This window comes from Schistocerca piceifrons, chromosome X, assembly GCF_021461385.2.
Source record: "Schistocerca piceifrons isolate TAMUIC-IGC-003096 chromosome X, iqSchPice1.1, whole genome shotgun sequence".
Classification (NCBI taxonomy): Eukaryota; Metazoa; Arthropoda; class Insecta; order Orthoptera; family Acrididae; genus Schistocerca; species Schistocerca piceifrons.
In genome coordinates this window covers 212135116-212161308 of record NC_060149.1, presented here as the reverse complement: position 1 = coordinate 212161308, position 26193 = coordinate 212135116, and the positions used below count along the sequence as shown (strand labels likewise).

Below are 26193 nucleotides of genomic sequence, written 5' to 3'. Positions count from 1 at the left end.
ACTGTCCTAATAGCCACATCACGGTGTTGTTCTTGGTAGCGGGAAAATGTTCTGTGTCCGGCCAGAGCAGGATGTCGGTGCAGTGGCTGGCTGGGCTGCTGCGGGTAGTCAGGCCCAGCCCCTGCTGCACCCATTTCCAGTTAATGAGATGACCGCCACAAGTGAAGCAATGGCGTAAGGTTTCGACCAGACCACAGCGGACGCATTTATCACTGTCACTTAAACCGATTATATGCAACCTTTCATTAGTGGGTACAACATTGTTTACCACTTTATACCATGTGGACGCCACTTCAGCAGTGTGGACAGTTAAACTTATGTTGTCCCAAACTGCCTTCCAATGAACACTCGGGTATTTAAGTTCAATGGGATTCTGGACTATTGGAGATGTCCATCTTTTTAATAACAGGTGCTTCGTCGGTAAATCCTGCGTGAAATAATGTCCATCAATATAGCTTACTTCAAGAAAAAACTGCTTGACATGTCATAGTTTGTAATGTATTTCACCTACATCAATGGGTGGGTGCATATCGGTAGGTTGTAAGGTTCGGAAGAGCCAACTGGTTACGCTGAGAGGTTCCTTGTCCAACAAATGGGTGATTCGTTTAATATATAACGCAGTACACTTTCGGTTAATGTCAGGCATGTTGAGTCTGGAAGACGTCAGCGTGGTGTATTTCACTTTGAACAGATGCCCTAGCCAGATAAATCTATTAGAGAGTTTCATCACGTGTTTGGCCTGCATCTTGGGGACTGGAAATAGTTGGGCCATATAGTATGCTTTACTGAATATATAACTGCTGAGGAGTCGTATGCATTGGAGAATGTTAACAAACTGCCAATTGTTTTCATAGATGGCACCTTGCATTTTATTGGTGACCTGCTTCCAATTTTTTGCATTCATTTTTAGCGAGCATTTGTCGATAATCATCCCCAGAGTGGTGTGGGCTTCGACACGCTTCGCCTAAGGTATAATAACTGCATCTAATCCTCGAATGTTGACAAAGGTGCATTTACCGGCATTGATTTTAGCACCAGAAGCACGACAGTACTCGTCTACCATGGTGGTATTAGGCAGATGTACCAGTTTCTTTGGCTCTTCAGTGTAAGAACAGGTGGTAGTTATGAAGACTGAAAATTCAGATTAATTGTACTTGAATGGTCTGTCCATCAGATGTTTTAGTAGTTTAGTTCTTTTTTTTTTGCATGTTCTGTGGAGCATATTTGTGGCAACTTGTATGATATGGAATGTGTCATTGGTGCACCCAATAATATACATCTTCTCTGCAAAAATGGGGCTACAAGCTGGCCATTTACAAAATTGGAATGTTTTGTTTTAATGTTAACTTACAACCAAATTTGAAAAATGTAACCCAACCCCATACACACTATCTACTCAGAAATTCATATATGGAATAGAATGAGTTATCAAGTGCAAATGATATTCAGTTTAATCATAGGCGGCAGGCTTTCACAGCCAGTATTTGTATTATTGCTGATATTTGTTTTATGGGCATTAGGCCTAGGTCTAAGGCATAGTTCCCTGCCTAATATTTCATCTTCCAGTGCTAGAGATGTACTACTTTCTGAGCCATTAAAGCCTCTGATGATGTCTCCAGCATTGTAAGACAAAAACTTAATTAGAGAATTATGCCTTGGACCATGGCCTAATCATAATACAAATATCAGCAATAATGATTGGATTTTGTTTTTGAAACTTTCGTTATACGCCAACACATTTAATTTGCAAGGAAGGTAGTCAAATATTTATATGGCTGCATACTTTGCTCCTTTCTGTGCAAGAGTAACATTAAGTTGTGATTAGTGAAGGCTGTTCTTGTTGTTAGTGTATATTTATGGGTGCTACAATGATTTTCAAATAATGCCTGATTCTTCAAAACAAATATCATGAAAGAGTAAATGCACTTTGATGCTGTTTTTAGTGTGCCTATCTTTTAAACGGTTATCTTCCTGATGTTCAAGGATAGACATTAAACAATATTTTTACACCATGTTTCTTTGCTGGGAATATTACAAGTCTATATCTGGAATTTAGCCAGAAAATTGTTTCATACTACCTCAAAGAATGAAAGTATCCAAAGTAGGCTTATTTTTGTGATGCTTTTATCACCAGAATTAAAAATAATAAACAGGAAAATATTGCTGAACTCTAGCATTTGACAAAATCTGTAAGACATAATTTCCAACTCATGTTCCAATCAGTCTTCACACCCAGAAATGTTCAACGATCAGTTTTACATGTTTCCTTTCCTAATTGTTCTATTGCTATTGATGATGATATGACTGGTGCTGTGTAGACCTGAATGAATTGTGTTTTTCTATGTTAAGTGGTACCAGGAACAGATCAATAATACTTTTGAATATTTCACTTATTGTTCATTCTGTTGTTGCTGCTCTGTTGGCTTTTATTATTGCACTTGCACAATCAGTAAAATGCAGAGTCATTTGCATATAGTGTAGAGGTGGCGGGTGATGAGTGAATTGCCTGCTGGCAGGTCAAGATGGAATGCTGTTTCCCACCTGAATGTGGGTTGTGGAGGTAGTGGAGATTGGAATTGTATGGCAGACCATCAATAAAACAACTCTAGGTTCAAAAGTCTTTTATTCATGTCAATTAGGGAGATGTAATTGTAGCAGGAGAGAAGGTTGTTGTTTTCTATGACATGGTAGGCCATGGTCACATGGTATGCTGGTGTCAGCAGTTGCTCACCAGGCCAGCACTTGCTGGTGGCAGTGGCTGCTAGCATATCATACACTTCAGGTTATTACTGAACACAATGATCATCTGAGAGTGAGGATCTAAATTGAGTGGTCTATATATAAACCAAACTGGCTAGTGTTTTCCACCATGGCAGAACTTCAGTCTGGAAATCATAACAGGCTGGAGCCCTACCACTGTTGTAGAGTGTCCCAACTTTGGCTTTCAGATGTTCTACACCACCAGCATGCTGACCAAGTGTTCTTGCATTCTGAATATGTCTCTTACTTCAGAGCACCTTTCTTTTGTGCTGACAGGCACTTCTCCCCCTGTGACATTGATCTGCTGAATTGACACTGGGCAGTCCATTACACCAGACTAGGTCATGGTGCAACAATAACAAGAACATGAGCTATCCTAGAATTGATCTCTGTGGAAAACCAGTAGTAATTTGTCTCCATTCAGAAGTATATTCATTGCATGGGCTGCATGAGCTATCTAACATGCTCCTTATCTTCCTATGAGTTAAATGTGAAATGAACCACATACTCATAATACCTCAAAAATCATGAACTGCGAAAGAACACTGTGATTTGCACAGGCACATGCCTTTAACAGATTACAAAAAATTCCAGTAGGAGAGATCTTGTCATTAAGATATTTTAAAACATTGTCAGTGAAATGGTAGATTACGTGTTCAGTGAACTGGCCCTTCTGGAATCCAAATTGTGACTGACCCAGAATCTGCAGATGTGCTCAGTCATTCTTAAACACATTACCTTTTTCGAAACTTTTGAGAAGATAGCTGATAGTGCAACAAGTTGGTATTTATTAATAATGTCCTGCTATCTATCGTGCAAAGGGGTATAAGACATGGCACACTTTAGTCTGTCTAGAAAGATATCTTTTAAAGCGATGCATTAAATATATTGTTGAGTACAGAAACTACATCAAAGCTATTAATATTTTGCTTGAAATGTTACCAACTCCATGACAGTTTTTGCTTGACTTAATTATGTTGCTGATTTCAGTGAAAAAAGTTGGAGCGATCTCAAATTAACTGAACGCTAGAGGCACTACTTGTCACATATTTGCTTTTTCTTTTCAGCTGGTTGTACCACATTTGCTTTTAAGAGACTTAATTATTTTGCTGACTCCAGTGGAAAAAGTTGGAGCAATCTCAAATTAACTGAATGATTGTGGCACTGGTTGTCACACATGTTGCAGTTCTTTTCCTTTTAAGCTGACTGCACTGAGTTTCTCAGTTACATTTAGAAAGTAATTGTTAAAGATACTTGCTACATGTTTGAAAGCATGGACCATTTGGTCATTATATTTAATTACAAGATTGCCATGGTCCCTAATAGAGTTTTCCCATTTTCCTCCTAACTACAGTCCATATTGCTTTGATTTTGTGTTAAGAATTATTAATCTCTGACATGACATTAAAGCTTTTATGATTTAAAAAAAAATCTTTCTCCATATACAACAATACCTACTGTAATATGAAAGCAGTTGCACGTCTTTGCTTATTATGATCATTAAGTATGGTTCTTTCTTTCTGCTACACGATGCTTTAAAATGCTTTTTGTTATTGACAGTTTCTTTGATACGCTACTGCTGCCATCTTTTAGTTTTTGTTGGGAAACAGTCAATTAAAACAGAGAGGAATATATTACAAATGCTTTAAATTTAAAATTTACATTTGCTGTCTCATATCCCTCAGTGCTTTGCAGTTTTCTTCTATAGGTTTCTATTGAGACTTCAGTAACTATTCTAATGGTTTTCTCAGTTAACACACATTTTATAGCTGTCATATTGTCAGTTATGGCTAAATGGTCATCATAATCTAACAACCTATTTAAAACTGGATGAACACTAACATTGTCGATTGTATCCCCATATAGACTGTCTCATCAAAAATGTCTGGACACACTTATGTAATGCAGAATTGACCACTAGACTTGCCACTGTAAAAGAAGGTAGGGGGCATTGTGTTGTCAGTAGAGAAGATGTAACAGCAGAATGGGTTACTTAGGAAAGCTGAGTGACTTTGGACAGGGAAGTCAATGGATGTTACCTGAGCAACAAATTCATCGGTGATATTTCAACCTTTCTAAATCAGCCCAAGTGAGACGTTGCTGATGTGGCTGTGAAGTGGAAACATGCAGCAACCAACACAGCTAAACCAAGGCTAGGCAAGCCTCATGCAGTTAGAGACAAGGACTGTTGAGCATTGCGGAGGGTAGTCCCAAAAAATTACATGAAATCAGTGGAAGCCATCACTCACGAGTTTCAAAGTGCTACAAGCAGTCCAGCTAGGACAATTACTGTACATAGGGAGATAAAAAAGATGGGTTACAGTGGTCAAGCACCTCCTCATATGCTTCACATTTCTGTAGTAAGTGATAAGTGATGCATGAAGTAGTGTACAGAGAGACTTCACCGGACAGTGGATGACTGGAAATTAGCTGATTTGAACTGATGGTCTGATCAAAGAGTTTGGAGTTTGTGAATCCCTGGAGAATTTTGCCTGCCCTCATGAGTAGTGCCAACAGTTAATTAGGGAGGCAGTGATCTTACAGTATGCAGGATGTTTTTTGTGGTTAGATTGTGGTCCCCTTACTGCACTTACAAAAACTCTAAATGTGGAAGAATGTGATCACAATACAGCAATGTGTACTGTGTACAGCAGAGGAATGATTGGGAGACACTGATTGTTTCTATCAGCATGACAGTACACCCTATCATATGGCAGCATCTGTGAAACAATGGTCTGTGCACAATAATATTCCGTAAGTGCACTGGGCTGTTCAGAATCCCAATCTGAACCCAATGAAATATCTTTGGGATGAGTTACAATGTTGACTTCACTACAGACCCCAGTGCCCAACATAACCAATAACCACTGTCTTTGGTTTCAGTTCTTGAGGAAGAATGGGCTCCCATTCCTCCACAGACATTCAGACACCTCATTGAAAGTGTTCCCAGCAGGGTTCAAGCCGTAATAAATGTGAGGGGCTGACACACCCCATATTAATATTGGATAATGGATGTCTTTATAGTTTTGATGAGATAAGGTACATAACACTTAACTGCCATCACTTATGCCCACATTAGAGGGCCACATGGTCACCTGGTACTGGTTTTACACCATCTGCAGCACTCCAGCTAGCACAATGGCTGTGATTTAAAAAAAATGGAGTACAATAGCCAAGCAGCTCCTCATATGCACACATTTCTGTGGTCAGTGCTAAATTATGCTTGAGGTGGTGTAAAGAGTGACACTGTACATGAGTGATGAATCAGACTGTACCATGTTACAGACGAATGGAAGGGTTTGAGTTTGGTGAATGCCTGGAGAACATTACCTACCACCACATGTGGTATTAACAATGAAATACAGAGGAGGCGGTGTTATTTTATGGGGCTGTTTTTTGTGATGATAGTGTGGTCCCCTTGTTGGGCTTAAGAAAATGCTAAATGCAGAAGGATATAAACACATTTTACAGTACTGAGTAAAGTAGAGGAAGAGTTCTGAGACAATGATTCTATGTCTCATCATGACACTGTACCCTGTTATAAAACAGGATCTATGAGGCAATTATTTGTGGAAAATAACATTTCTGAAATGGACTGGACTGCCCATAGTCCCAACCTGAAGCTAATGAAGGTGAGTCAGAACATCAACTACACTCCAGAACCTAATGCTAGACACAACTATATTCTCCAGTTTCAGTTCTTGAGGAAGGCTGGGCTGTCTTCTCCGCAGACATTCAGACACCTCATGGAAAATCAAGCCATCATAAAGTTGGAAGGTGGAAATACCTTATATTAATGTCCATTAATAGGTGTTAGAATACTTTTGATCAGATAGTGTGCAAAAATGTTGTTAACAATGAATAATTTAAAATAATACAATTAAAATATAATTTTTACAGTTTTCTCACTTGTATTTCTAAAAAATGGAGTAAAAGTAGGCACAGAAATTTAAACATCAGCTGAAGGTATTAGACAATCATCTTCTTCTAGTAATCATGGTAAGACAGAATTTAAATTATATGGAGTACTGTTTTCACATTCTCTTCATTGAAATAGGCTGTAAGAAATGGTTGGATAGTTCAGTTGGTAGGAGCATTGTCCACAAAAGGCAAGGTTCTGGGTTCAAATTCCCTTTTGGGTCAAATATTTATTCTGTTGGGAAGTTTCAATACAAAGTGTACACTTTGTTGCAGAAGCTTATTAGCATTCTTATTTCATCAAAACTGGGCATATGCTCTTGTTGTGGCCTTGTGTTTTGCAGTTACTGATGTGTTTATCTGATCTAAGTGTATATTCTGTATATATCTGATGTAGCAATGTCAAATGTAAAGTGGAATTAATTTCTTATGCAGAATATGTTGAATATACTATGGTGTGGAGTGGTATTGGTGGATTTCAGAATATCTTTGGGCTTTGCAGTATGTTTCCTAAAAATCATGGTAGCTTGAATAATGAATGATCCTGCACGTGGAAGAAGAGCTACATACTGACCTCCTTGTAAGAAGTTTTAGTGCTCTTTCGTTTACAGGTTATATTTGATCAATCTTCGAACAGTAATTTCTCTGGAATATACTTTCACTTGATCCTTTCTACATCTACATCTACATCCACATCCACATACCTACTCTGTGAACAATTGTAAAATTCAGAGCAGAGGGTACTTACCATTGTATAATTTGTTAGGATATCTTCTCGTTTCAGCTGCATATGAAGCATGGGAAATATTTCTGCTTACAGGCCTCTGAGCATGCTCCAATAAGTCTTAATTTGTCTTCATGGCTCCCACAGGAGCAATACATTGGGGACAGGAATATCTCTAGAGAGTATATGTGGGGCTGCAGTATCAGGAATGGTGTCTGTTCTTTTGGACATGACTGAAACAACAGACACTGCACATATGGGAATAAGTCTAAGTTATTCACTTAACACTGGTTCTTGAAACTTTGTATGTAGGGTTTTGATGGATAATGGCATGTCTTCTGTTATTTGCCAATTCATGTTTTTAGGCATTTCTGTGACATACTCCTGTGAGCCAACAAAACTGTCACCATTCATGGCTCCCTTCTTTGTGTAGGCTTAATATCCCCCGTTAGACCTCTTTTATATGGGTTGCACACTGTTGAGCAGTATTCTAAGACAGGACAGACAAGTGATTTGTAAGCAGTCTCCTTTGTAGAATAACTGCAATATCCCAGGATCCTACCAATGAATGATATAGGCTGTGAGCTGCCTTACCTCCAATTAAGCCTATGTGATAATTACACTTGTGTATCTAAATTGCTGCCATCCAGGGTGGCCGAGTGGTTCTAGGCGCTACAGTCTGGAACCGCGCAACGCTACGGTCACAGGTTTGAATCCTGCCATGGGCATGGATGTGTGTGATGTCCTTAGGTTAGTTAGGTTTAAGTAGTTCTAAGTTCTAGGGGACTGATGACCTCAGAAGTTATGTCCCATAGTGTTCAGAGCCATTTATCTAAATTGCCAAAGTGGTGTACACTTCAGTGACGAACACAGTATTATACTCTGTGACAGACATAAAATTTTTTAGGTTTAGTTCTATTTGTGATCTGGAGTATTGGATGCTTTCATTCTTATCATTGGCATGTGAGGCCCATACCCTTTACTGGGCATGTACAGACTTCATACTTTCAGTATTAAAATAAGTTAATACAATTGAAAATTTTATCCTGGAATTATTGAAAGAAGGTAAAAGTAATGTATGAATTCATGGTCTTGCATTGATATGAATTAATAAAAATTTATTGAGCTTACAGCCATGTCAGGTGGTTAAAATCTCAATGAATGTTAAAGTAAAAGTAAATGTGGAAAACTCTTGTGCTGTTAGTGTTATGAGTGCTGTCTTTGTCAACCTTCCAGATCAAACATTAAAAATGTGCATAGCTTGAAGAAGCCACTATGTCATTAATGTCGTGTTTGCCTGGTGGTTTGCTTGTACTGAACTGAGTGATAACAACAGTTACAGGTTTGTAGTGGACACCACTTATGAGAAAAAGAGTCATAGTACATACAGAAGCATTTATCACTTCCACTTTTGTAAGTACTCAGTACAAAGCTCGAGGCACAAGTTTTCTACTAGCAGTACATGAAGGAAGCATGTCCCCACCCTTCTTATGCCCTTTTCTTACTGCACCACTCATCTTCCCATTGTAGAATGTGTGTTGGATACAGCTTGATTCCTCTACATCTTGTACTCCACTTTGTCCCAAATCAAGAAAACTTTACAATTGGTAGCTTAGCATCCAAATTATGTTGGTTATAAAGAAAGGAGAAATTGTCACTTAGATATGGTAGGGAACTGTATGCATGGCTGTAGCTGTAATTTTGAGCTGTTCGTAGAATGGCATAATGCTTTGTCTAACATTTCAACTTATAAATTGAATGAAGTAAGACTAACCAGAGATTTAAATATAAAATTTCTGAAGCGGCCTTATTTTAACATAATACTAAAGTAGTTCTGAAATGGAAATTGGAAAAATACACTATATACTAGTGGTATAAATTTTAAATTTGATGTATTCTGCGATGTAATCATAGGCTACTTCAAAAACTGTAGTTATAAAACATTAATCTGCAGCTCCTGCACCCCAGGTTACAAACTGTAACAGATTACTGTGTGGAAAGAAGAGCAAGGAATACTTTTGTTTGCTACTGATGATCACAGGCTTAAATCAAATTATGAACTGGTTCAGAAAATTCAAACAAAAGTCTTTAGATCATCAAAACATACTGTATATTACAAATGATCTCCTCTAGTGATGAGGCAACAAGATGATAACTATCTGGAACATAGTGTGGAATGAACAAGGGGTACAAAGATTTTTTTTAGAGCATAATGTCATGATCAAAGATAGAACCCAAATTATAAACATTTTCTAAAGTTTCTGAGAAAAATGTTCCAAACTAAGCCTGAATTTTTCAGTCTTATGAAAATCTCTAAAAAGTAAATATTTTTGTGCTTGTGAAGAAACCAGTAGCAAAATAATTCAATGTTGTTCAGATGAGCTATGTAGTAAACTAAGTTAAACGTGTAATGAATATTTACACTGTCGTATTTTCCTAGGCAGAATTCAATATGCTGTCAGCAAGCCATTTAATCTTCAGGCAGGCACACCTATTTATAAAGTGTGTCAATCACAAATAACATTGTGTTGTACCATTCTATTATTGTTTTATAATTACAGGCCTGTACTTAATCCTTCACTACAGCTTCAGCTAACACAATAGTAAGTTGCATTGTCATATGTCCAAATGAGCAGCAGTAATATAAAATAAACAGCAAGCTAGGTAGAAAAAAAATTACGATCTGTGCAAGAAAATGGTCCAGATTCTGAGCTAGCAGCACAATTCCTCAATGAGGCAGTTATCTACAACATAATTAGTAATGAAACAAATGGTTTCCAGGGATCTGGTACAACTGCACTGTTTAATGCTCTGATTGGGTCTTTACTGTGGGTAGGACTTCTATGGAGCAACAGAGTAATAGAGCCAAAGTTTGTTTTATTATTGTTTAATTAAATAGTGATTTAACTGATATAAGTTTATTTTATCATTGTTTACTTAAACTAACTGTGGTTTTGCTCATACATACCTTGGTAACATAAATACAGCTATTCCTACATGTGTACAAAGTGTGCAATACACCCACTCATGTTATGAAAAATGGCATACTTATCCAAGGGTTAACAAAAATAGAGTAAAATCCACATCTCTTTACTGCCAAAATTTTTAAAAATTTGCAAGTAGAGCAACAATAGAATTCACAAACATTCAGTACAGCAAGAAGTGTTCAGTAGCAAATATTTTTTATTTCAGAGAGCATTGGGTAAAGAACATGCTAAGTTTAGCGTCATGTACTAATATGAAGAAATCTGAAATTATAATCATTATGCCCTGTATGCATCACAGTATTATGTAAAAATGCAATTGCAGTGGGCCAGGCAACACAGTAGCACATACTCTGGAAGCCACCATATGGTGTGTGGTAGAGAGTACATTGTACCACTGATAGTCATTTTCTTTCATGTTTCACTCATAAATATAGCAAGAAAAAAATGGCTGTCTATATGCCTTTCTACAAGTCCTAATTCCTCTCAACTTCTCTTCATGGACCTTAAATGAAATGCATATTGATGGCAGTAGATTCATTCTGCAGTCAGCTTCAAATGCCAGTTCTCAAAATTTTTACAAAAATGTTCCTCAAAAGTAACATCATCTTCCCTCCAGGGATTCCCATCTGAATATCTGAAGCATCTTCATAATACTTGCATGTTGTTTGAATTTACTGGTAACAAGTCTAGTAGCCAGCCTCTGAATTGCTTCAATGTCTTCCTTTAATCTGACTTGGTGGGGTTGCTAAACACTTGAGCAGTACCCAAGAATGGGTTGCACCTGTGTCCTATATGTGGTCTCCCTTACAGATGAACTGCACTTTCCTAAAATTCACCCAATAAACAGAAGTCGACTGTTTGCATTCCCTACTACAATCATTACATGCTCATTCCATTTCATATCACTAGATATTTAATCAATGTGACTGAATCAAGCAGCACACTACTAATACTGTATCTGAAAATTATGGATTTGTTTTTGCTATTCATCTGCAGTTACTTACATTTTTTCTTTAATTACAACAAGCTGTCATTCATCACACCAACTAGAAGTTTTGTCTACATCATCTTGTATCCTCCAACAGTCACTTAATGATGATGCCTCCCTGTACACCACATCATCATCAACAAACAGCCACAGATTGCTGCCCACCCTGTCCACCTGATTATATATGTATATAGAGAATAATAGCGGTCGTACCACACTTTGCTGGTTCTCTCCTGATGATAGCCTTGTCTCTTATGAACACTCACCATCAAGGGCAGGTCAAGCCTTTCACATATCTGGAAACCTATTCTGTTTCCTCATACATTCATTAACACTCTATAATCAGACAGTGTGTCAAGTGCTTTTCAGGACTCTAGGAATCTGGAATCTGCCCATTGCCCTTCATCTGTAGTTCACAGGATATCATGTGAGAAAAGGGCAAGCTAAGTTTCTAAAACCGTGCTGATTTGTGGACAGAAGCTCTTCCATCTCAAAGAAATTTGTCATATTCAGACTGAGAATATGTTCAAGAACTCTACAGCAAACTGATATTAAGGATGTTGGTTTGCAATTTTGTGGGTCTGTTTTTTACCATTCTTACATACAGGACTCACCTGCTTTCTTCTAGTCACTTGGGACTTTGCACTGGGGGAGAGATTCAAGATAAATGCAAGATAAAGTAAGGAGCCAATGTCATATAGTAAATCTGAATTCGGATTACATCTGGACCTTGTGACTTATTTGTTTTCAACTCTTTTAGTTGTTTCACTATGCTGGGGATGCTTATTACTATGTTCTACATAAAAGACTATGTGTGATGGTTAAATGATGGTATGTCTGTATGATTCTCCTGTGTAAACAATTCCCTAAATGTGAAATTTAAAACTTCAGCTTTCCATTTGCTGTCTTCCATTGTTACACCAGACTGGGCAATGAATGACTGGATAAAAGCCTTTGACCTGTGGAGCAATTTTACATAGGATCAGTATTTTCTTGGGTTCTTAGCAAGATCTTTTGCTACAGGATGGCAATGCTAGTTGTAAGCTTCATGCACAATCCTTTTTATTGACTTGTGAGTCTCTACTAACTTTTTTTTCTGTAATTCTCTGACTAATGGTGCAACAGCCTTTGCTTTTTCAGCATTTTCTGAATTTTGTTGTTAAACCATGGTGCATCTTTTCCATCCTTAATCCATTTACTCGGTACATACTACTTCTCCAGAGCATAATATACCGGGTGATCAAAACGTCAGTATAGATTTGAAAACTGAATAAATCACGGAATAATGTAGATAGAGAGGTACAAATTGACACACATGCTTGGAATGACATGGGGTTTTATTACAACCAAAAAAATACAAATGTTCAAAAAATGTCCAACAGATGGCGCTTCATCTGATCAGAATAGCAATAATTAGCATAACAAAGTAAGACAAAGTAAAGATGATGTTCTTTACAGGAAATGCTCAATATTTCGACCATCATTCCTCAACAATAGCTGTAGTTGAGGAATAATGTTGTGAACAGCCCTGTAAAGCATGTCCGGAGTTATGGTGAGGCATTGGCATCAGATGTTGTCCTTCAGCATCCTTAGAGATGTCGGTCGATCACGATACACTTGCGTCTTGAGGTAACCTCAAAGCCAATAATCGCACGGACTGAGGTCTGGGGGCCTGGGAGGCCAAGCATGATGAAAGTGGCGGCTGAGCACATGACCATCACCAAACGAAGCGCGCAAGAGATCTTTCACGCATCTAGCAATATGGGGTGGAGCGCCATCCTGCATAAACATCGTACACTCCAGCAGGTGTTTATCAGCCAGGCTGGGGATGATGCGATTCTGTAACATATCAGCGTACCTCTCACCCATCGTGGTAGCAGTTACAAAACCAGAATCAAGCATTTCCTTGAAGAAGAAAGGCCTGATAACAGTAGATGTGGTAAATCGAACCCATGTCGTGACTTTCTCGTTGTGCAATGGAGTTTCCACGACAGTTCTAGGATTTTCAGTAGCCCAAATCCTGCAGTTGTGGGCATTGACAGACCCTCGGAGGTTGAAATGAGCTTCGGTCGGTCCACAACACGTTACACAACCAATCGTCATCTTCCGCCATCTTTTGAAACGCCCACACCGCAAATGCCCTCCACTTCACTAAATCGCCATGATACCGATGGATTTTGTACAGATAGCATCGGAAGGTACACCTAAGTGCCAACAAAACAGTAGTGTATGGAATGCCCATGCGACTCCATGAGCGCTGACTTCCCCATGTATAGACGAACCCGCTACAGTCTCAATTTCTTCCTGAACTGTCTCAGCAGCATTATGCCTTGTGCTTGGTCGGCCACTATCTATCGTCCAAACAACCCGTGGCTTCGAACTTCGAAATCAGTCTCGCCACAGCTGCATTTGTCAATGGACCTTTACCCATTCGAATCCCCTTCCTATGGCGACAGGTTCGTAACGCTGAACTAGCACATTCCCCATTCTGATAATATAGCTTCACTAAAAGCGCCTTTTCAGGTAACATCAACATGCTGTGACTGCTGGCGCATCTGATTCTCTCTCTCATTACAGCTCCTTTTATACACAATTGTCATGCGCAGTCACTGACGTTTTGCTGCCCAGCACCATGTGTCGGACATTTTGTGAACTTCATTGTTTTTCGTTCTAATGAAATCCCATGTTATTCCAAGCATGTGTGTCAATTTTTACCTCTCTATCTACATTATTCCGTGGTTTATTAAGTTTTCAAATTTATACATACTTTTTGACCACCCTGTACAATCTGCTTTAACTTTGCCTATAATTCCTCTATGTCCATCATACTGGAACTGAATTTTGTGAATTCATTGACTAAGTGGGATGCTAACAACTGATTATCTGCTCTATCTAGCAAACACACTCTCCTAGCCTTCTTGACTGATTTACTAACTTCAGTAACCAAAGTCACTATGAGGACATCATGATCACAAATCTCTGTCTCTGTACTGACACCATCAATAAGGTCAGGCCTGTTTGTAGCTATAAGGTCTAATATATTTACATTGTGTGTGGGCTGTCGAACTAGCTGCTCAAGACAATTTTTTGAAAACTTGTTCAAAAGTACTTTGCAAGACTTTCTGTCTGAACTCACTGCAATGAATCCATAGACATCCCAGTGTATGCTCAAAGAGAAGGACCAAAACAATGTGAACATGTCTGTGGATGACATTTTTATTGTAATTTATTTTTCACTTGTTTCTGTGTATAGATATGACTGATCACATTTATTAATTCCCAGGGAAGACTGGAACAAATATCTTACAGAAAGCTACAGTACCAATTCTCAGTGACGAAGAATGTTTAAAGTGGCATGAACATAAGAATATAAATTTGGAACTGTACTCTGAAATGTTTTGTGCTGGTCACAGTGATGGGCACATGGATGCTTGTTTGGTAAGCTATATGTACTGTGTTCCTATTCCTTTTGTCATTGAAAATGTGAAGCTAAAGGGATGCTTTCACAATTAAGAAGTGCATCTGTAACATGTAACTCTAATGCTGCCATAAACTATATTATTTTCAAAAAAAGACATAGCTTACACATTACCAATAGTTTTTTTTATGATTTTTGAAAATATTAGCCTGCATTATGGCATTGCTTATTGTGCTAAATAAAATGTAAAAATTTAACAGTTATGTTTTTGGGTCAATATATTTATTCTGCAATGGATACATAATACACTTTGAATTTTCAAAACAACTTCAATTGATGCAAATGCGAAACGTCAACCGAATGTAACACATTTACCTTATAAGACATAATTTTAAGTTCAAGCAGTAGAGATAATCTAATGAAAGAAGAAAATCCACGACTGTTATGTAGTAAAGGAAATTTTTGTGTATTAAATGTGTGCTGAGGATTTTGTGTTGTTTAAGAAGCTTAAAGGGTACTGATTATGAATTAACTTTACTGCATAAAACAGAATAATCTAACTCAACAATAGGTTGTGAATAGCAAGTATTTTCTTTGGTTTAACAAAAGCATTTGACATGTGTGGACTATATAATACTTTTGCATTAGCTGGAACATTATGGATTCAGGGGAAAGCTCACCAGTACCTGCAAAGGAGGAAGCAGAAGGTTGTCCTCCAGTGTCGACAAACGGAGAAGTGGTTTGAATCTAACTCATGTCATGTAAATTGAGGAGTGCCACAGGGCTCTGTTATGGGCTCATTGCTTTTCTTGGTATATATCAATGATTTACCACTAAACATGACAAATGACACAAAAATGGTTCCCTTTGCAGATGAGACAATTGTTACTGTGAAAGGCATGGAACCTAATGTAAATGATGTAGATAATGATGTCATCAGTAACATCAGCATGTACTCAAAAACTGATATTAGTCTTGTACTACCTTACACATTTTGGCCTTACAACATTCTCAAAGACTCAAAATGCCTATAACATGTTCTTAAGTAAAACAATACTAAATTTGTCACACATGGATACAAAGTATCTGGTCAACAATATTTGATGACACCTGAGTGCAAAATTGACCAAAAAATTTCATAAGACATTTATGCATTTTGCTGCTGGTACCAACATGTGGCTTACAGAGAACAGATTAGCCGTTGACTGTTACAAAACACAATTCATGCATTTTATGACATGAAACTCTTGTAAAAGTGAAAATTTATTGTTCAAAGGTGGTCAAAGAGGCAGTGAAGTGAAACATTTTAAATTTGTAAGGCCGAGGGTAGACAGAGGGCTTTCTTCGAAGTATCACTTTCAAGGTCTTGTGCAGAAACTGAATTGCTACTATCTTCACAACAGGAATGATTTCCACTGTCTCTTGATACAAAAAGGTGAAAGCATGTCTACTTTGCTTACTTTCACTCTATTAATTTGTATAGTACTACATTTTGGAGCAAATTTATGCATTCATCAAGATTATTCATCGACCAGAAATTGGCGGTCAGACCAATCTGCAGTGTCAATTTGCAAACTTCATGTAGTTAATTGTTCACATATCTCAGAATTCTAACTCTGCCATCCTTGTACATATATTCCATCATGAGTTATGTTGTTGACAATAGTGACTCTTTCAGAAGCATCTACAATGTTCATTCAGGGAGCATGGTGAATGGAAAACACATTATGTTGTCATATAACAATTCCTTAAGCACTGTACAGAAAAGTGTGCACTATTTAGCAAGTTTCATTTTCAATAGGCACCCAACAGAACTGTAAAAATTGAGTGATAAACCCCATGTATTCAGATTCAAGTTGGAAGGTTTGTTTGTGGCACACCCTTTCTATTGAGTATAGGAGTTCCTCACAGCAATTAAGGACTTTTCTCCATAATATGCTGCTTATTCTTATATTGTCTTTTTTGTGTTTAATTAGTTATTGAATTCTTTGTTTATAAAATTTCTAAACAGCATTCTGTAAACTATGTACTGACTTGTTCCATGACAAAGACATGGCTCGGATTGTGCAACAGAACTTGGCAAATAAATAGTGAAATAAAATAAATTCATAACTGAGGATGGCAACAGGAACATTCTGGGAATATTAATCACACTAACTGTTGATCCATAAATTTCCAAAACGATATTACATGTCCTAGAGAAAATATTCTTTTGAATGCTTAATAAATAAATAAATAAAAATTGAAAAAAAAAAAAAAACCACGCAAATCTTCTGCCACAAAAATGGCTCTGAGCACTATGGGACTTAACATCTATGGTCATCAGTCCCCTAGAACTTAGAACTACTTAAACCTAACTAACCTAAGGACATCACACAACACCCAACCATCACAAGCTTCTGCCACAGGTGGAATGAGTATCTGATCCTGTACTTCCAATCTTATGTGTCATACAGACGGTAAAACTTTCCAGACTCAGTACATGCATAGAAAGACATAATAATTAAGAATTCCAGATTGTAGTGATAGTGATGAATATGGATCAGATACTGGGCTAACTGGGTGAAACAAGCCAATTGGAGAAATATGCAGCAGACATACTGATACACTGAATTTAATGTCAACACATTCTGTAGTATCAGTGTTTGGGAGACAATGGCTAAAAGCACATACCAACTAAGAGAAATCGGATATAGTCTGCAAATAAAAATGAAAAAGGGCATGAAAGACTGAAAATGGACTGAAGGATGCCACACTGATAATAAAATTTTTGAGTAAATATTACTTTTAAGCCAAGAGTAGTTTTAAGCTGATCAACTTGTAATTCAGTAATGATTAAATATGCACTTATTCATGATGCATAGTTCATATTCTGATCACTATTATCTAACTCTGAGTATCAGAAACAGTACTTCAAATGTTCTTCATACTAATATGGATATTTTACCACGGTGATGTACAGAAATGTTTGATGAACCACTCTGCTTGATACGTAAATAGAAAATTTGGAGAGCAAGTTTCTACAGTGGAAAATTGACATGAGATTATCAAAGATGTGTCATCCATGTCTCAGTAGCATTATCTCTATCATGATTTGCCCCTTCATTAATGAGATGACATGATGTTGGGCACGTGATTACAGAAAGTATACAATGCATATGGATATATACCCCTCTTCCCTCCCTTCTCTTTCCCTAATGTCACAGTGATTTGCATTGCTTACATTAGTCATTTCTTAAACTAAATATGTTCTGCAGTCATAACTCCAGAATATACAGAAATACAGTTGAACAAACTGCAACATTATTCACTAATATGATACATAACCATAATTAGAAATGAAAAAGTTGCTGCAGAGTCTAAAATCTCTTGATGGTAGTCATGACCATATAGAAATAGGCTTAAGTGTGAGGAAGTGAATGTGTGGGAACCTAGTAGTTCTGGTATAGGTAGGAGATCCTCACAGATGAAACAAGGTGAGGATAGACAGAAATTGGATCCACAACAATGATCCAGAGTATGAGGTATAGGTAATGCAATCTCCAGTCATAGAATTTTGAAGGATAGATAATGTAAGTAGATCACAGTTTCACAGGAAAGATAATGCTCACATTAGTTAGGCTCTTAACATCTGCATGAGTCAGAACCTTATTTGGTTAAATATATAACTTTAAAAATAGCACATGATAGCAAAATGCTATCTACTAAGTCCATCCTGCCAAGAATACAATAGAACAGATTTATTTGATTTTACACATTTACATATGTACAAGGGACACAATTAAAAGCTTATATGAAACTAGCTATGATATTACATGATACATACATGATTTCTTATCTAACTTAAGCTCATGAATACCAGAAACAATATCTTTCAAAAACTGATTGGAAAAATGTGGTGACAGGAGAGGGTGTGTGTGTGTGTGTGTGTGTGTGTGTGTGTGTGTGTGTGTGCAATACAGTAATTCTGTAATTAGTTTAATCTTCTCCTTGCAGTTCTGTGAGAGAAGTACATAGGGGGCAGTGGTAAAGTCTTTTGGAGAATAGTTGATGTCAATCTTCAAGAGCCTGCTTGTTCAGGTTTTTCAGGATCCCTGTAATATTTCTGGCACTGCTGCTCCATATGTCCAATTAAAAAGTCCTTGTTACATAGTTTGATAATAATGAATTGCATTTAGTTATGTAAATGCAGTGTTAAAAACAGTTCTAAAATGGTTGTTGCACTGCTAAAAAAATTTTAATACTCATGTTTATTTGGGGATGCATTTGTGGCTCCAGAGTTTGTCTTCTCCAGGGGAAGAAGTAAAGATCCATATTTGTTGAACATTACTCACGTTTTTGTCACATTTTGATTTATTTCCCATCCAGATATGGCAAGCAATGAAATTTATGCATCAGCTTTCTGCACCTCACTAACAAGAGTCTTGTTGCAAGCATACACAGATTTCATACAAATCTGTGTTCTCAGCTAACAAGTTTATAAACCATTTCAAATGCATTTTCAACACAAATCAAAGCATCCAGCATAAAAGATGTACATGGTGCATTTTCTGTCCACAGGACAAAGACTAACTTACAGAACTGCATCTAGACAAAGACTGGTCCATATAAGCTCAAAACAAAGACTATCTAACTTTTGGTGCGTATGACCAACAGTATATTTCAGCATGAAATTCTATATTGTTCCAGAGCTAGTAACTGGTCAAATTAACTATCGTACATAGTTTTCTGCATACCTGAGTGAACAGTTACAAAGAAAACGCATCCCTTGAGTTCATCTAAATTTATAAAGGTAAAAAATAATTAAATGAGAGGGTACGTCAAAAATTATCTGCAATGTAGGTGTTCCTTTTATGCACTACAAAGAGCACACATATGGTAACATCATTTTTCAATGTAGTTCCCTTGCTTTTCAATGCACTTGGTCCATTGTTGTACAGATTTGCCTCAGAAAAGAAAGTTTTTGACTGACCATTAAGCCATGCATACACCATGTCCTTCACTTCTGGGTCTGAGGTGAATTGACTACACCTTCATGTCTCCTTCAGTGGATCAAATAAGTGATAGTTGGAAGGTGCAAGGTCAGAACTATACAGATAATGAACCATTACTTGAAACTTGAGTTTCTGGAGCATTGCAACAGTGTGGGAAGGGGTATGTTGATGGGCATTGCCATGCAACAACACAAAACCTTTTGACAATAGTCCTAAGCATTTGCTTGAAATTGCAGGCTTTAACCTATCAGTAAACATCTCACTGTAATGTGCTCTGTTTGTTGTTTGTTCCACACTCCTGATAATGTTCCAGTACTGGGCTTTGTGCATCCCAAAAAATCTATCGGTTTTCCTGCATATGGCTGGGTTTTGAACTTCTGCCTACTGGAGAATTTTGGGTGTTTCCATTTCATACTCTGCCATTTACTCTCCAGCTCATAATGGTGGATCCATGTTTTGTTACCAGTGATGACTCTGTCTAAGAAGCTGTCACATTCATTACCATAGTGATCCAAATGGTTTTGGCAGATGTCCAAACACGTGTGTTTATGCAACACTGTGATTTGTTTTGGGATCCATCTTGTACAGATTTTATGAAACCCAAGGCTGTTGTGAAAGATTTAATTGGCAAAACTATGACTAACTTGTAGATGATGTGCCACATCATCAGTAGTTGTTCTTCTGTCGACCAGAGCCATGTCATGTGTAAGCTCATCATTTGTGGCTGTGGATGGTCATTCGGCTTCTTCCACATGCGTAACACTTATGCAACTATTTTTAATTTTGCAGTCCATCCATAGATGCTCCGTTGCAGCAAGGCAATGTTCCTGTATTTTGCCAAAAGTCTTTGATGGGTTGTGGTCACCAATACAAATTCCAACCACAAAAACCAAATCACCACTTGTTGTTCCCTTTGGTGCAAACTTCCAATGGAGTGGCCATGGTCTATCTCCAACAAAAGGAAGACAAATGGAGAAATTAGGATAAAAATTTCATAGCAGGACAATGATGAGATAACAATAAAAGAAATGAGGAGTGAGGTCAGTGTGAACAATGTAAGAACAGTTGTGTCAACCTTGTGGATAATCTTTGACTTACTGAATATGCCACATCCTCAAAATAATAAACAATTTATATTTTTTGCATATGACTGTTTTCTATGAAAAACTGAGTCTGCTTTAAGAAAATTATAACAGTTCTTTATTTAATGGCTAATAAATTGTCATAATAAATTTTGTAACCAAATTATTGTAAAATGTGAAATATGTCATTTCTAGTCAAATTGAACAAATTTAATTTATAGGATAATTACTTTCTCTTAAAATAAAAAAGTAAAAATAGTATCCCAATGTAGCTATTACATGAAAACTTGGAAAGGTGACAAATTTAAATAAATATTCCCATACAGTACACTGGTCCCACAGGCTCCCGTTTCATACTTCAGTAATGTGATTTCAGGTAAAACATAGCAGAAGGAAGAATGGAATCACAGATTTTATCAAACAGGCCTAGTATCATAATCTAGTATAGACCAAAGTTCACAGCAATACTGGCTTGTTATGAACTCTCATATCAGTATTTTCACAGTGTAACCATGAATTTATCCAAAGGTTGAAGTAGGTAGTCTGCTAATACTCATGAAGCTAAGACATTTATAACTACTGTAGACCTTAGTTAGACTGACATATGGCATGCCAACTGCATGTCCAGCCCTTAAACTGCTGTGTGCTGCATTGTAAGCCAAAGGTAATTAAGGGTTTCTTTAGCACAGGATAGTCAATTATAAATATATGAGATGGGGAATGACACAAAATTAAATTATATACTGTGATGGCTACATGATTCTTGTGGGACAAATATTGAGATGCATTTAATAACAATTTACTGTGTTTCAAATATAATTTTTAAATCAATTGAGTTTCTCCAAAGCCAAATTATGTAAGCTAGACTGTAATGGATGAAGGAAAAATATACATCACTGCAAATGCCCTTCACCCTGCAGCAGATAAATTACATAAGATATTGTACTGATTTATTGTCATGTTTCAAGTATGTCAATAAAATACAATGCTCCCAGCATTGCTATTGTTTACCTGTAGTGCATTTATCTGAAAGTGTACAGTACCACTACTCATACTTATTGCAATTTCAGCATGCACCTAATGCCAAGTTTCATTGGAAAAAGTTATTTTGCTGTTAGTATGTTTATCCAGACACTTCCAGCCTTACTGTTAGGATGCTTCAGGAACTGATGCATTGAAACTATCTGTGTATAGTGATGAATTTTTTATTTTCAATTACCGTCAGCTGGATTAGAGGTACATTACAGTGCAGAAATTTTCTGTGGATTAAGAGATGTAAAATGTAACACATTCATTGGTACAGAATGCACAAAAGAAGAAAAACAATATTTTCTCAGATTAAAAATGGTTGTGGCATGTGAAGGTGACTGACAACCTAAAAATGTGATTATACTTGCTCTACTGGTGTTACAACAGAATATATTACTGGGATGCCTGGATTTGTTGACTTACTGCTGCACAAGGAAAATTCACACTGCTCTAAAGCTAATAAAATGAAAACTCATTCTGAAAATTTGAAGATTACTCTATTTCTAAGCACTGAAATCTAATGAATAGTGAAGAGAGTAACATTTTAAAAACAGAATAATCATAGTGGACTTTTAAAATACTGCACATAGTAGCGACAGATAATTCATACTTCCTCACCTGGGTATATTGTGAATTAAATAAAGCATCACTAAGGTTTTCTTCTCTTTCTAGAAATAACTGAAGAATCATCACAAATTATGACTAAACTTTTTTTTCAGATAGTTGTGATTAAGACCACTGAACATTAAAGGTACATTAGAAAGAGTGTACACACACACACACACACACACACACACACACACACACACTAGGTGTGAGAATACATATGTGTGGTTTTTTTAGTTCTGAGAAAGGACATTATGGCTATGATTTCAGTTTTCTTTATGCGTCTCTGTACCACTTAACACCTTACCTTACTTTAACTTATGTTATCTTTCCCCTTTACTTTACTTTCTTAGGTTTTCTAAAGTTCCCGTCTTGGGAAATTAACAATGAAGAAGGCTAAGTTGTGATGTCCCTGTTTTTTTAATGAATGGAACTGGCTCCTGAATATTTATGATAGAGGATAACATCTCTGTTGCACCAAAAAATAATATGGAACTTGTATATCATCCCCCCTAACTGCCCTTCCCCCCTCCCCCCTCCTCTCTCTGTCTGTCTGTCTTTCACTCTCTTCTTTTTTAAGTACTCTTTGCTGGCCGGAGTGGCCGAGCAGTTCTAGGCACTTCAGTCTGGAACTGCGCGACTGCCACGGTTGCAGGTTTGAATCCTGCCTGGGGTATGGATGTGTGTGATGTTCTTAGGTTAGTTATGTTTAAGTAGGTCTAAGTTCTAGGGGACTAATGACCTCAGACGTTAAGTCCCATAGTTCTCTTTTCTGAATCCTAACTACGTGATGTTGAAAAAATGTACAGAAATTAAGTGGAGGTTTAAAGAGTGTGATTTAGTACAAGTTATTACCCTGCACAAAGTGCTATTAATACAAGGGTTAGAATTGGATATAGGAGGCCATTATTATGTGGTGGTTGCTTTAAAAATGGTTCAAAGATGATAATATAATTTAATATCTGGAAATTATGATATACAAAATATACTAGCCTAGAGCTTCCGATTTTGAATGCTACAGTCTAAATATATCTGCATCTATTGCTGTATATTATAAATATTTTACTGGTTTGTGCACAGGGTGATTCAGGAGGCCCGCTGATAGTGAAGGTCAATGGACGCTGGACTCTTGCTGGAATCACAAGTGCTGGGTTTGGATGTGCTGTTGATCACCAACCTGGTATATACCACAAAGTGGCTGACACTGCTCACTGGATTGTTGCTCATGTTGAGGGTAAAAAGTGAATGTGTCAGCTTCTGTTACCATATTGATGGGTTCATGCACTAAAGGCATATGTTTCCAAAGTGGAGGTAGTCTTAAATTGACAGTGAGATAGACATTGTTGAAAGTCATGTTTGGTTTTTTGATTTGCAATGTATATTCTTTTCACAAAGATAAAGAATAACAATGAACATGGGTATGGCAGGCTAATTATGTAAGTGCAGTGTCAACTCAGGGCTAATTAGTGAGTAAGAGATAATTTATAATAATGTTATAACATTACTTGCTGATGTGCTGTACCTGGAAGAACTAGTGAAATACTGGTATTCTAATATTTCTCAAACAATGGGAAATTTACCTGGAAGAACTATAAGAGTAACAGTATTCTATAATTTCCGAATATTAGCATGCCTCTCAAATAACATAAGAGATACATCTAGTGATTTGATAAAATTTTTGCTAATCACTAACTAGGTATTCCCTGATACTCTCAGCAATTGAAACTGTATTCACTGCATCACCTACAGAAGCTAAGGAAGCTAAAAATAATGTATGTGTTGAGGAAAGATAGTAATACAGATTTACATTATTGTTCAATAAACAAATATGAAATAAATGTATAATGAAGGGTTTTTGTGGATACAGATGGACTGGGTAAAGCAATCTTTATGGTATATCACATTTTTTGGACACTCAATAGTGATTCATAATTTCCTGGTAAAGGTTTTCAGTCATTTTTTTCCCTCCTTTGGATACAAAGCCAAATGTTAATGTAGCTAATATTCTCAAGGAAACCAAAATTGCAAATTGATTACCTCTATTTACTATATTACTAACCAGTTTTCAATCTGGTCTGTTTGAACTATTCTTGAATGTATGTGATATGGGCTATGCCAAAGGAATCTCGAGATAACCTGTTTTCTGACATTTGTTCTTCAGGTAGATGAAGACTAAGATTTTCTGTAGTTCTTCCATAAAGGTACATATATTACAGCTGCTTCAAAAGTAGTACAAAACAAATGTTGTAGTTCATGTGGATTTAAAAATTCTGTCCTTCATGGAGAATTTTTTTTATTTGTCATAATTTGTAATAGAAGTGGATTGAATACATCTGTACAACAAACAAAATTATATGAGTGACACTATGATTTATGTGACACATTTCTCAATCAGTGTACTGTAGATTAGTGTTGCAGGCAAACTATGCTTGAAGGTGGAATGATCTCCTGTTTAATACTCTGTTATGTAAGGCTGGTTCTTATGTAACACAGAAATAACTATCTATTTTTCTTTGTAGGCAAACCTATCTGTGGTTATCACACACTGTCTTTCTTCTTTAGAAAGATAATCCTATCTATGAAAGGATTTTAGTTTTATTGTCCTCAGTGTTAGAAGCGTGCACAAATTCTGATCTCAGTCAGAGTCATTAGTGACAATTACTTATTGTATTTCAAGTTGTATTATATATATAATTTGTTTTTGTGATTTATAAATACAGCAGCTAATAAAAGTGATCTCTTACTGTTATTTCAGATATAGTGAAAAAGCATTAAAAATATTGGTGCAATTTATTCAAGCCATTTTGCTTACATTGAAACACACACATTGAAGCCATATGTCTAATATTCACTGAAAACTTGAACTTTACATACTTGTGAAACACTTTTGATGCTACAGTTACTAGGTAATAGAATATTTATCTTCCAAATTTTTTCACACATTATCAATGAATACTATCTATGGCTGTATGTAGGTGATGATTGCCTGTTCTTACAATCAAAATACATTTCATGGGGTTCCCACAGCTGAGAATACAATATGGTAAATTAAAATGAAAATATTTTGGAACACAGTTTAGTTTCTCAAAATCACATAACTGAATATATGTTTTGGAAGCCTACAGCATATCATCAGATGTGTATCTTTGGCATGTTTCAGAATCTCTCAGATATCTGAAGAGGAAGGTAAAAAAGTCTTAGTTCATATGATTTCTCACACATACACAGGCATTTTATTTCACACATCTCAGAATAAATGAATACTTTCATAAAAAGTTTAACATGCCTTACAATACATTGACAGTTTGAAGCAACTATCAAAAACGCTTTCTGTACAGTGTTTTGACTCGCCGATCATTCAAAGTGCCGCCGCGCAATTACGCGTGTCCTCTACGTGCAGCGCTGTCTGCCAGCCATGCAGCAGTTGCGCCACCTAAGCAGCCAGCCGAGCAGCGGCAGCTAGACTGGGACTCAGTGCTCCTTCGAATGCTAACGTGTACACATGTCTTACTTGTCAACTTACTCTGTGATTTATATGTGTTGTTGTGTCGTTCCGAAATATATGTGTTAAACTTGAAGTTCTAACAATTGGCAATGAGGTAGTGGATTTTTCCTTTTCACCGTTGACTCACAGGGTTCCATGGCTACTGTCGAGCAACTATTGCAAAATCTCCTTGAACAGCAAAC

General features: G+C 36.9%; 1 protein-coding gene across 1 annotated transcript in view; it reads left to right on the top strand.

The window, feature by feature from the left end:
- The window catches only part of LOC124721899 (serine proteinase stubble), a 230786-nt gene extending 205551 nt beyond the window's left edge, over nt 1–25235 (top strand). Inside the window, exons 8-9 of the mRNA XM_047247053.1 lie at nt 14661–14815; nt 23587–25235. Of these exons, the coding sequence (XP_047103009.1) occupies nt 14661–14815; nt 23587–23751 (320 nt within the window). The 3' untranslated portion in view covers nt 23752–25235. The remainder of the gene's footprint in view (nt 1–14660; nt 14816–23586) is intronic.
- The last annotated feature ends 958 nt before the right edge of the window (nt 25236–26193 follow it).